Source organism: Cryptomeria japonica, chromosome 7 (assembly GCF_030272615.1).
Source record: "Cryptomeria japonica chromosome 7, Sugi_1.0, whole genome shotgun sequence".
Classification (NCBI taxonomy): domain Eukaryota; kingdom Viridiplantae; phylum Streptophyta; class Pinopsida; order Cupressales; family Cupressaceae; genus Cryptomeria; species Cryptomeria japonica.
Window position 1 is genome coordinate 713,691,553 of NC_081411.1, and position 14,273 is coordinate 713,705,825.

Below are 14,273 nucleotides of genomic sequence, written 5' to 3' on the forward strand. Positions count from 1 at the left end.
TGGTCTTAGGGGTCATACGGTATCCCAAGGGGTCATAGAACACCATATGACCCCTTATGACACCATATGACACCTAACGACACCATATGACACCTAAGGGTTCATATGGTGTCCTAAGGGGTCATATGGCATCCTAATGAGTCATAGAATGCCATATGACCCCTTAGGAAACCATATGACCCCTAAGACCACCATATGGTTTCTTGAGGGTCATATGGTGTCATTGGGGGTCATATGGTGTCGTTAGGGGTCATATTGTGTTCTAAGGGGTCATATGGTGTTATATGACCCCTTAGGACACCATATGACCCCTAACGACACCATATGGTGTCCTAAGGGGTCATATGGTGTCCTGACCCGTAACGACACTATATGACCCCTTAGCACACCATATGACTTGTAACGACACCATATGTTGTCCTAAGATGTCATATGGTGTCCTAAGATAGATAGTAATGGTTTCCTAAGGGGTCATATGGGCCACCATGCTCATGCACATACCTAGATGGGTTATATACATATATAAGATACCTAGAGGGGGAGAGAGGCATGAGAGACCTAGATAGGGTGTGCGAGAGAGAGGGTTGAGATAGATGGAGGGGGATAGAGAGAGGTTGGTAATGAGATATGGATGGAGATGTAGAGAGGTGGAGAGGGAATGATAGAGAAACCTAGAGAGGGGTAGAGAGGGTGTGATGGAAATCTGATGATGTAGATGGTAAAGAGAGAATAAGAATTAGTAGGGAAAGGAGAGAGAGATAGAGAGGGAGAGGGGAGGAAAAGAGTGAAGATGCCTATAAATGGGAGGGAGGGATAAGAGGAGAGATGAAAGAATAAAGAGAGAGAAGGGTATGAGGGGATTGAGGGAGGGATAGACATGGAGGGACTACAAGACCTGGGGAAAGAGAAGATAGAGAGGTGGGGGGAAAGATAGAAGAGGAGGAGAGAGTTAAAAAATAAATAGGGGTAAAGGGGGAGGGAGATAGAGGGGAAGAGAGAGGGAGAGAACTAGAGAGGGAACAAATAGATAGGTGAGAGAACTATATTGGGAAAGAGAGATGACAGACCTAGATGACAAGATAAAGGAATGAGATAGATAGAGGGGGGGAGAGAGAGGTGAGTAATGAGACATGATGCTGAGGCAAATAGGTGGAGAAGAAGGAAGTGATAAACCTATAGAGGCGAGAGAGAGTTGATGACCTAAAATGTAGAGAGAGAGAATATAAGAGGAAGAGAGAATAAAAAAGTGGGGGAGTGAGATATATATGGGGGTATGGATGGATGGGAAGGTAGAGAGGGAGAGGGGAAGAAATGAAGGGAGAGAACTAGAAAGGGGAGGGAAGGAGAAGAGAAGAGATATAATAAAAAAGAGAGGAGTAAGAGGGGATGGATGGAGAGGTAGACATGGAGGGAGGGAGAGACCTATGGAAGGAGAAGATAAAGAGGTTAGGGGAGGAAGAGAAAATGAGGGAGTTCATAAAGGGATAGGGTTAAGGAGGAGGGAGAGAGAGGTATAGAGGGACAAAGAGAACTATAGAGGGGGAATATAGATTTGTGAGAGACCTAGATGGCCAGAGAGAAGTGAGATAGATAGAGGGGGATAAAGAGAGGTGGGTAACAAGACCTATATGCAGAGGTAGATAGGTGGAGAGGAAGGGAGGGAGAAACCAAGAGAGGGGAGGGAGCGTGGGATGGAGAGGTAATGACCTAGACAATTAAGAATGAGAATAAGAGAGGAAGAGAGAAGACGAGAGAGTGGGAGAGGGAGACAGAGAGGGGGAGAGGAAGAAAGGAAGGTAGAGACCTGGAGAGGGGAGGGAGGGAGAATAGAAGAGATAGAAGAACAAAGAAATGAGTAAGAGGAGATGGATGGAGAGGTAGACATGGAGGAAGTGAGAGACCTAGAGAATGAGGAGATAGATAGGTTTGGAGAGAGAGAGAGAGAGAGAGAGAGAAGAGAGGGAGAGAGTGCATAAATTCATAGAGGTAAGGAGAAGGGAGATAAAGGTGGAGAAGGAGGGAGATAACTAGAGGGTGGACAATTAGATAAGTGAGAAACCTAGAGGGGGAAAGAAAGGTGGGTAATAATATAGGGAGGGAGAGGAAGTGAGGTGAATAGGGAGGGAGGGACAGCCCTAGATATGGGGAGAGAGAGGATAAAAGGGATAGGTAGTGAGCAAGAGAAAGGAGTGGGAAGGGAGAGAAACAATAAGAGAGTGAGAGAGAAGAGAGAGGGAGAGAGTCAAGGATAGAGAAGTGAGAGAGACAAGAGAGGGAAAGAGATAGGTCTAGAGTTTGGGGAAGATAAAGAGAGTGAGATACATAGCTAAAGAATGCTACTAGGAACATGCTAATTACTGAAATTTGACTGTTTGAAATTTTATATGATCCTCTAAAAACTAGAATCTACATTATAAGTCCTATAGAGCTATACTAAATGTTATATTTTATGTATATATTCTCCTTTGGGGGTGGATATAACTTGTGCCCAAATTGGAAAATCTACACACTCACAAAACCTTCACATAAGACAATGCAAAACATTTGGTGCAAAAATTGACTTTTCACATTTGGTGAGCACCAAATGTGAAAATTCAAAATTTTGCATTTGGTGACTGCCAAATAGGGCGAGCGCCATATTTGGCACTCACCAAATGGTTTTCTTGGGAGAATACCAACCCTTTGGGTTGGATTTGCCTTGGGCATCCAACCCGTAGGTTTGGACGACCTTTTCATGTCAATGACACATTTTTATGAAAAGATAAAAAGTGGCACCTTTTTGGTACCACAACTTGGTGCACTTACCCTCATCAAACAGATTTATCTTCAAATACTCTGTCTGTCCTGAGTGGTTTCGTAAGGGAGCCATTCTACTTGATTAGGGCCTTTTTAACAATTACCGACATATGGAGGAGGGAGACTAGGGCTTAACACGAGACTTAATAATCTCAATATAGAAAAATGAAAATTCTCGCCCCTTTTATTTCAAGATTTTAACCCTATAACAATTCACAATCCTTTCACCATAATCTCATGCAATTCACAACTTTCAACAGTTTTGAAAACACGGAAGGGAATTCAACAATTTACTGCTATGTATGCACTAGGTGAACCTCAATTCTGCATTGCAAGAAATTGTTGAAAAATACCTCGGCTCTGGAATCTCTCTTCAATCTCTTTTGAATGCTCTAGTGGTTCAAAATAGCTCAAAAATACATTTTAATCATTGTTCTAGAGCAAAGTGTCATTGTATCATCTACCATTATTGCTCGCGCGAGTGGAGAAACGACTTGATACTGCATTTGAACTAAGTTTGAATCTCCACCATTGATTTATTCCCTAATGGCAAATTGCACAAACAAAATTGGTCAATCTGGCATTGACCATCACATGTGGCATGCGGGCCCAACAAAAGTATGACATAGCACTTCCGACTCATTCCCTACTTTACCCCAGTCAATGGTCCCCACCTTCCAACTTACCTCAGTCCTCCCTAGACACGTGGCATCATCTTGCAATGTCGTGATCATTAACCTCTGAGCATGTTCAACCGCGGGGTAGCAAGAGCCATCAGATATGTTCGAGCTCTATCCTGTTGGCCATAATGTCTGCCTTCTCTAGCCATTTAACGATTGAGCATCTTTTTTACCATTATTAAAATATCTCCATCCATTAACACATGTGCAGATGGTAAGAAACTTTAGTAGACTGATTGATATCACAAAGACATTGATAGAAATATCCTTAAGGTTGGACTTAGGAAAATTTATGCAGCAAATGAAAAATTAAAAGGGGACCCGCCTAGGAGAAATAAAACGTAGACTTAAGAAAACATAAGAAACCGTCGAATAGAGTAATGCATAGGACATAAAAAAGGCCCCGTCCACTTTACTAGAACCCTCAAACTTAAGTGGAAAAAGGTAATGCAAAATTATAACCAGTTTAGGGGTTTTAACCAAGACTTCAAACAAAAATGCATAAAACCCTGAGCCTGAAGCATATGGCATAAAACAAAATTTATCCAAAAATGACCAGTATTTTTCTCGAGGCATGAAGATTTTCGCTAGGTCATTTTGACGACTACCAGGGTTGAGTGTATTGCACGGGATGAACGTGAGAAGACAATCACAAAAAGATATATATCTCTCAAAGATTCCACTAACAATGCTGCAGAATTCAGAGTTGCCTTGGTCAGTTTACTGATGGGTTTGGAGATGGGAGCTAATTGTATTCATCTTGAAGGAGACTCCCTTATAATTGTAAATGACATTCATATCAACCATACCTCGAATCAAAAATTTATTCATTAGCTTTGTCCTATTAAGGAGTTGTTTGACATGCTCGTGGAATTTAGGGTTAGCCACGTCTATTGGGAAGGCAATGATGTGGCTAATACGATGCATAATGGAGGTGATGAGGTGGCAGGAAAGAAAACTTAATTGGGACACTAGTACGAGCAAAATGATGCCATCCTTGCGCTTACCCAAAAGCCTAGATAGTATAAAGACAACAAGATTAGTAATGACTAATGTAATAATTAGTAGGAGAGAGTGCTATCACAATTTAGCCACATGAAAAATAGTGCAAATGAGGAAGTATAATGGAAAGATAGATGAAATACAAATGTATAAAGGAATAATAAGGGATGTCTTGTTGTGACAATTGTGGCGTACCACACATTTACTGCAGGGGTCATCCTAGTAGCGAGGTGTCATAAATAAATGGCAATAATACGGAAGAGCGTAGAAATGTGTGGAACAATTCGAATAAAATCCTTCAAGGCAATCTCGTAGATTTGGAATGAAGTGTTGGATGTCTAAACATTTATTGAGCTTCCTAGAGGCTCATCATGGTGACATAGGGCAAGTGAATAAAAATAGGAGCAGTTGGTGGTGGATGTTTCATTTTGTTCTTCCTATCTATAGTAGTTTGACGAGGTGAGAGTGATGGACATGCCAATATTGCTTGGATCAACAAAATGAAAGATGTCAGGTTCTTGGGGGAGGCCATAAACAAATGAATGACAACCATACTTTCTTCTAGACACCCGCTAGTCTTTCATGTGGTTAAAACTATGTTGGGGGAATAATTTCTTAATGCTTTCCATTGGTACAAGGTTAACACAGACGTCATGAAAATATTTTTGGTGGTACTATTATACATGGGGGTGACCAAGGCCGGGGCTAAGAAGTAGTGTCAAATTCTATTTAAGCACACATTCCTAGGAGCAATTGATGCAATCCTCGATAATGTGGATGATGGCCTGCTCATTCTATTGTCCCATAACTACGACATGTTGAAGGGTCATGATGGGGATGTGAGGAAATCCCCATTGTCTACACCTTGGAGCTGGAAATGTTGGAGACATGATGGGAAGGGATTGAGAAAAGCATTATATTCGTGCTTCATTTGTCTAAAATCATTCTGGACCGAGATGAAGGATGAGTTAAGGACTATATGGAAGCAAAGGGGCTACTACATGAGGGCTTCACTTAATGAACCTGAGTTATTGATGCAGGAGCATCCCCGGTTCATAGCAATCTTGCATCAACCAAAAATATTTTCCTTTATGTTTTGCTTTTTGTTTGCAATTTTAACATTTCTTTCTGTGTGTCCCGGATTTGGCTCATCGGATCCTGTAGAGTTGGATTCTACTTGAAGACTTGATCATCTTCCTTATCCCCAAACCATAGAGCATTTGGATCATTTTTCAACAAGTTATCTCTATCAGTTTCCTTGACAATTTCTTGTTATCGGTTGCCTAGACCTATTTGCATTGGTGATCTGTTGGACCCCTTCCTTAGCTTGCAGAGCCCTAAGCGTTGATTCTGATGTTCCTTCACGTGTGGCCAACCTTTTCCCATGATCCGCACTTCATCCTTTAGATTTTTCAGAGGAATTTCTTTGGCGGAGGCCGACCTTGTTGGTTTTACACGCTAGGTCTTGTTCTTTGGGTTTTGATCCCTTTATGGGCCGACCAGATCCCCTTGGATCATATAAATCATTGTAATTGAACATTAGAATGTAATCAAGTAGTTAGACTTAGAGTAGAAGATAGATCTTAAGATTGAAGGTCCCGGTTGTGAACTATTTTATACTTTGGACATGTTTTAGCAGGCCTGTGAGCTGGTTTCTGTAACCCAATTGTTACCAGTTGGTTGTAATTAGTTTTCATGAAATAAAATAATCTATTCTACATTGCCTCCATCATATCTTTGTGTTTCTGTTGTGTTTACTCTTGTTGACCGGTCTGGATTGATCTCTTTGAGGTCCCTCCTAACCGATGACTGCTTCAATTATAGCATGTGCATTCATGGCATACTAAAGAATCTCCCTATTCTCAAAAAATATTGCCCTGAACTTCTTTATTGTTACCCCCTCCCAATACACATGTTGAATTAAAAGCCCCCCTATTTTCACCAAATATTTTTTTTTTCATAACCCGAATAAAAAACCCCCTATTTTCACCGATAGGCAATATTGTACCCTCATTTTTGGGATGCTAAACCCCCCAATATGAATGCACGTTATATAATATTGCCTAGCCAGTGGAGCCCCCTATGGGCTGCTATTGGAAGACGAGAGTGAAGATAGCGAGGAATGGGGTCTAGGATAGGGAGAAGAATGGGTGAAGAATGGCAGTTGTGACATTGAAGAAATTACAAGCAGTCCAACCCACAACACGTACGACATTGAATGTCTGAATGTGGCCAAAGCACTCGCAAGAAAGGAAATGAGAGCAGAGGAAGAAGACTAACCTTGAGCTGTGGATTCTACCACCTGATTTGCTTTTCCGAAAATTTGATAATCTTTGTTAGTATCTGTAGGGTGACAGATATAGAAAATATAGGATATTTGGCCCCAATTTTACCGTGAAGGCTATTAAGGAATAGGAAAGGGAATAGAGAAGGTCTGCAACATGGGGGTGAATGTATTGTTTTTTTATGCCTCTTAGCAGTGTTAATATCTATGTAGAATAGGAGGGATTAGAATCAGTGATAACTTTAAGAAACCTCCCCTCAAAAAATTGTACAAAATCTTGGCGAATATTTAATTTTTTCTAAAAATAATAATAATGTTTATTGGCGAATCTTTCCTTTTTATAAAAAAAAAAAATAGATTTATTGTGAATTTGTTTATATCAATTTTTTTTTAAGAAAATATTGGCGAATCTTGGAAAATAATCACTGTATGCATTAATTACTATTGCATTTCCTCTCATTTAAAAATAATATTTTATAGAAAAAGTAAAGGCACGAAGGTTGAAATCATTAATGAATTTAAGGGTTAGACTATACTTTATTTGGTTTCTACCATTAACTTAAAATAATCTAATAGCCCTCATTCTATTTTGTGAGATAAAATTTACAAACAATTTGTAATACTCATGGGGTTTTCATTGAAGTCAACAATTCAAAAGCAATTTCAAACCCCACGAGCATTACAATTTGTAGGTATATTTTACCTCATGGAATACAATGAAGGTCATTAGATTATATTTTAAATCAATGGTGGAAACAAAAGATTGTTGATATAACCCTAAAGTAACTAATAATTATGATATATTATTGGTGAATTAATTTGGATTTCTACAATAAATTATAAAATGTTGGCGAATTTGATCCAATCATGTATCAAATATTGTGGCGATTCTTAAAGTTAAAAAAATTTATAAAATAAATTCTCTAGTGATTTAAATAAAATTAAAATAGAACTTTGTAAAATTGTGGCGATTGGGTCACCTTAAAAGTTGAAATTATTAGCCAAATTTGATTCCCAAATTTCAAAAAATAGCCAATTGGCGAATATTAGCCTCTAAAGTTTTCACTGATTAGAATAGTTTAGTAGCGAACACATAATAGATTATGTAACTACCATAGTTGTAATATCTTTCTAGAGATCGATATAAAATTTGGGTGTTGCCCCTTAGCAACTATTAACTTCCCCCCCCAAAAAAACTGATAAAAATAAATTTATAAATTTAGAATAATTCATAGACATAGTTTCAAAATATCTTGTCTATATTTACAACTTTGGTGTTTTTATATTTTTCATTCCTTGATATGCAATTCTAACAATATCCCATACTTGCTATGATTTTGTTGATATTGTAGCCCTTGGAAATGTTGAGAAATAGGGTATAATTATTGTAATAAATCTTCTTTTAAGTGTATGCAAATTTAGATTTTTTTTTTTTGAATGTTGGGTTACCATGAAAGAATGTGTGAGGGTGCATAAACCAACAAAAAAAATAAAAATTAACAAATTATATAGACTCAAAATTTACAATGAGGAATTGTTTAAGGGAAAAAAAAATGAAAACCATCAAAGAAAGAAGACAAGCATGTATCAATCTTCAATGTGCATATGATACAACACCAAATTACTACTACTCTAAATTTAATAGCATTTTGATAGTGTCCATGTACCTAAAGACAATGATATCTTAAAATCATTATCTCATAACTCTAATATATATTGCCAAGGATAGAGACCAGAAACCACAAACAAATTAACCAAAATAATAGATACCAAAACTATTTTATTAAACAAAAATCACATGTCCAATTTAGAGAGCATCTTTTGAGAATAGTAATTATACCAATGATTTGACATGGGTGTCACATGGACTCAATCAATGGGTGTCTAATTAAAATGCATAATTGTAAAGGCCTTTTCTATAGTAACTCTTAACAATTCACATTCTACTCCATTTTGAGGTTTATAAACACATTTGGCCATCATTTATCATAACAAGATTTTCTATTTCTTCATCTAGTCTTTATGAATGTATAAGTGTCTTAAATGAATCCAAAGTCAATTATAATTGCCACCATAATGCTTCAATGCAAATATTCTTATAAATGTAATTGAAAAAAAATCTCCAATAACATCCTAACCCAAGTGTTCATATACGAAAACACATAAAATATACATAAGATTGTAATGAAAATAAATCTTTAATCATTATAAAAAGAAAAACTTTCATACATTTCTTGAAAGATGTAAAAGAAAGCCACAAAACCATTTTTTCTATCCATATGTGAAGAAGTCATTGTCTAGAAGCTTTCATATATCTTAAAAAATTAAAGAAAACCTTCATCATGTTTAACCAATATTCACAAAGAAACTTGGAAATTTCATCAAAGAAAGGATCCTTTATTAAATGATGACAAATTTGATGAACTCTCCACTACCGTCCCTCTAGAGTGTTGGAAGTCGATGCATAGGATACTCCTGTACTTGGATATGAGCTACTGCTCCCGCCACTCATTTCATACAGATATACAGGGGGCAGAGAGACTTCACCTTCAATTATCTGCAGTACTTGTCTCATAGTAGGTCTCGCCTCGGGCTGAGGGTTGCAGCACAGCAGTCCTAACTTGAGCACCTTCTCCATCTCATCTTCAACATATTCACATCCAAGATTGGCATCTGCTGCATCCGTGAGCCTGCCTTTCACATACAGCTCTCTCACCCAATCCACCATTACCATCTGAGAAGCATCCAGAGAGGAATCCACAGGCCTCCTCCCGCAGGCAACCTCCAACATCAAAATACCATAGCTGAACACATCTGCTCTAGGAGTGGCCTTTCCTGTGTGTACAAGCTCTGGTGCTATGTACCCAAGCGTACCTACCACACGAGTACTTTCTGGGTCTCCTCTATGCTCATACAGACGAGCAAGTCCGAAGTCCCCCAGCTTACCATTAAGTTCAGAATCCAACAAAACATTGCTAGATTTGATGTCTCTGTGCACTACCCTTTTCTCCCACTCTTCGTGAAGATACAGCAATCCTGCACCCACGTCCTTCAGAATTCTGTACCTCTGAGCCCATGCCAGCACGCTCTTCGTCTTGTCAAATATCATCTTGTCCAGGCTCCCATTTGGCATGTAGTCATACACTATGAAAAACTTTGTTCCCTTCCTGCAGTACCCTCTGATACGCACAAGATTTCGGTGCTGTAAACGCCCCAGACTTGAAATCTCTGCAATGAATTCCTTCATGGCTTCGTTGCTTTCTTTAAAGATGGATTTTACAGCAATTTCAAGGCCGTTAGCAGGGAGGACTCCTTTGTAAACCCGACCGAAACCTCCACTGCCCAAAACTTGTTCATCTCTGAAGCCTTTGGTTGCAATATGCAAGTCTTTGTAGTTAAACCTGTGAGGCCAATACTCCATCTCCCATTCTTCTGTGTCGTCTCTGTACTTGTTTCTCCTCCACCAGAAAACGGCAGCAGCAATCAGAAGCAACAAGACAAGCACCAGAGCTGTAGTTATAGCGGCTATAAGTCTCGAGTTGGAACTTTTGCGCATGAAAAGAGAAGGAAGATTAGACATATCCAGCGCAGGCGCGGATCCGTTTGTGCTGAAGCTCCAGGCGAGGACACAGTGGTCTTCAACGACAGTTCCTGTTGCTGCAGAGAAACCAACGTACATTTCTTCTTCGAATATGTTGGACAGATTCATATTTTTGAGAGATATGAGAGGCTTTTGGGGTCGGGGTGAACCAGCTTTTACTATTGTAACATTCAATCGCTGCTGGGTATGATCGTAGTCGATCCAAGCCTGAATATTGTGTCCACTGTTCAGATCTAGTTCCTGAATCTGGCTGCCAATCCAGTACCCCGCAGTTTCAGACTTTACAGAATGGAGGTCGTTGAGATCCACACCGACATGATTATCGTTGATGTCAAGGTGTTCCTCGTTGAAGATTGTGTCGAACTCAACGGCAAACAGATGATTGTATGGCTTCCCTATGTTGGAGGTATTCAACAAACCGAGGAAGTGAGATGAAGACTGTTCCACTGGAGACTTGGAGGGTGTGATTATAAAGGCCATACCGTCCCCGCTGCGTGGAGGATCGGAGGAAGAAGGAACCATAGCGAATACGAAGGTAGTGCTAAATGATGAACTCATATTTCTGGAGTTGGGTTCTTTCATCTGAACAGGCTGAGCATATAAAACACGGCCAGAGACGTGTTGTGATTGATTAGTGAGGCAGATAGCACCAGAACGGATCGAAGCAATTTCGACCTGATAAAGGGTGGAGATATTGAATTTGTTGAAGCGGAAACTTGTGTGAGCTTGTGCTGGAAGGCATGCATGCAGCACAAGGATAACTAGGATACGGACAGACATGGCTTTCAGTTTATATGAACGAAAGGAAAAATAGGTATTGAAACACTTCAAGACGGACAATATTCACTGGACAATGAAGCTTGGATCCTGTAAATCTTCAATGTACCAGTAAACAAGAAAATAGAGGGAGATGATTCATTCTACGGTGTTTCGACTCCATCTGGACAGTTCCGTTTACCAGTGAGATGGTTTATGGAATTCCATTTGAATTTAAGAATAAAATGAAATTTTATATTTCTTTTACTTACCAGTCATCCCAGTTCATATTGTAAATTAAATTATCACGGAGCACATGCAACGAGGAGGCAAAAGGAAATGTCCTTTTTGGGGGAGGGGGTCCCCACAGGAATATGTCTATAAAATGCATCTTTTAAACAGTCTTCTTATATTTATTAATAAATGTCAGAAAACTGTCTAATCAACTGTCTTGGAATGTCAGAGAATTGTTTAATAATAAATATCAGAAAATTGTCCAATCAAGAGAAGTTGTTAAGCATCCACATATAAAGTAAGTTAAGTTATATAGGGGAAGAGTACCAATGGCTGAAATAGTTCCAATACCCATCACCTTGATACCATGTTGACCCCCCAATAGATGTCATAGTGAAAACACCATTAATAAATTTGTTTTGTACCAATAGCTGATCATTTTTTGTAATTAATTGGCCCATTTGTGCACAACTATTGGAACATTTGTCCCATTTGTGTACCACTATTGGATCATTTGTCAACAAGTACTAGTGATTTTGAGTTGATGGTTATTGGAACATCTTTAGTTAGGTATCGGGCGGCACTTTGAAATGTGCACTTTTTGACCTTTGTGCGCATAATTGATTCGACAACGTGCATCGTTACTACCCAGAAGCCAGATCAATAGCTATAAGCAGTTAAGTCACATATGAAGACAACTAAAAAAAAAAAATCAAAATCTGATGTACCGTTTAGGATCTGTGGGTGCATGAAGTTAGCTATGACGGCTACTGGTGCTCTTCCCCTAAAGGAACACATGTTAAAGCCACTTTTTCTTATAAGTACATTATTTGCTTTGTCTTTTATATTTATCCAAGAGTGCACTTGAAATGAGAGAAAAAAATTGAGTGCAGTGAAAAAGTTGTGTAAATGGTGAAAATTTATTCATGCAGTTTTCTCATCTCATCTTGATGAAGAATAATTAAGATGCTAATGTAAACAAAACTTACACAATTTGGAATCTAGAAACAATGTAGTAATTTCAATGGCTTATGGAAATCTATTTTCTTTGAATGGAAAAAACGTTTTCTATATATTTGTTTTAAGATTTTTTAGGTGAGAGACGAGACAATGGTGGTGCATGTTATTAGCATTTGATAGGATTTGATGGTATGGGCCCTCACTTGTTATAAACAAAAAAACTAATGCTAATCTTAAAACAATTTTTTTATTTTTAAGTTTTGTTTATAATATGTAAATAAAAGTATCTTTAATTTAAGGTCCAACCATTGTTTGATAAATTGTCTATATTCTCAAATATAAGTGAATGTTGATAGATATTAATATTTCTATTATTAAATTAGTTTTATAAAAATAGTGATATGTGTAGACACCTAAAAATGTCTCATTGATCATGTGTTAATTATTCCTCTAATTGATTAAATAATTCTTTAATTAAGTTAATTAATATTATTCTTCTAATTTTACTAATTATTCTATTTCCTATTCTATCATCATTTAATCATTTTAACCAAATTCTCTAATGTTAATAGAATATTTTATTTAAATAATAATATCTATAATCATCTAATCATTCAACCCTTTTCTAAATATTAATTAAATATTTATTATTTAATTAATTGTGATTTAAATCTTTTAATTTAAATAATCTTTATTATTTAATTAAATTCCATTTCTAAAATAATTAAATAGTTTCTTTAAATTATTTAATTAGCTAATTAATTCTTCAATTCCAAATCCCCATATTCAAATTTCATTTAATTTTAAATTCTTCTAATTTCTTCTAAATTCAATTACATGCACATGATTTCAAAAAGCAAATTGAAAATCAAAGTAGTTCTAAATATATTCAAATACTAAATTGAATTTAAGATAAATTCAATTATTTGAATAAATCTCATGCAAAGATTAAATTGAAAATCTAAGTTAAAGTGCAAGCACGTGCTAAATTAATTAATTCAATCAATCAATTAATTAAATCATTTATCTCTCCAATCTCTATTTTCATCTTTTAGTTAGCTTTATCATCTTCTTAATTTCCTCCAATCATTTTTTTTCTTCCTTTAGTTAGCTTTTTCTCAATCAGTTGACTCAATTAATCTATTCAATCTATTTTGTTTCACCTCCAAATCAGTAGTTCAACTATCAATTTTCATGTGAGCTCACTTGAGTTCCACCTCTTGATCAATCTATTCCACCTTTCAATCAATCTTCTCCAAAAATCTATAAATTGAGCATTCAATCTCTATTTTCAACAATCACAAACTTTGAATCTTTGTGTCAATTGCAAGTTGCTAGCGCAATATCTGAGAGCCACCATACCACATAGAAGAGAAGAGCAATGGGAGTTATATGCAGTCACGGAATAGGGAGTTTTGATTGAATTACTTTATAATTCCTATTTTGATTTGATTATGTTATTTCATTGTCTGTTTGTTTGAATTATTTGATTAGACGAGGATTCATGATTTCCCTTTGAATTCTAATTGGTGCTTTAAAGATGAATTCTTTTAATGCGACAATATGAATAGTTAATATTAAAAATTCATCTATTATTGACATGATATTTATCAAACTTGTAAATGCATTTGACAATATTAAAAATATAAGTGTTCCATTTTTCACATCTATTTGTCCAACTTCCAATTTCACCATACTCAAGTACTCTCTCATTTATTCCACGTAAACTCGACAATCACTAAAAAAATGGTCTCAAACTCACCATTAACAATTATTTTCCAATATAACAATAAAACACATTATAAACAAGACCTCTTGATTTGTAATGATACATGTTATTTATTTTACAACTTAAATATTGAATTGCGCCCTAATTCAAATATTCTTACATATTTCAAATCAGCATTTTAAATGCTACTAAACCAAGCTTCAAAACAAATCAATGAAATTAAGTAATGCA

The 14,273-nt window shown here is 36.9% G+C and overlaps 1 protein-coding gene across 1 annotated transcript; it reads right to left on the bottom strand.

Moving 5' to 3' along the window:
- Window positions 1-9,069: 9,069 nt before the first annotated feature.
- Window positions 9,070-11,462, bottom strand: LOC131040253 (L-type lectin-domain containing receptor kinase SIT2). Its single transcript, XM_057973147.2, has one exon. It carries the CDS (start codon window positions 11,141-11,143, stop codon window positions 9,194-9,196), a length of 1,950 nt encoding a protein of 649 aa, XP_057829130.2. The 5' UTR covers window positions 11,144-11,462; the 3' UTR covers window positions 9,070-9,193.
- Between the last annotated feature and the right edge of the window lie 2,811 nt (window positions 11,463-14,273).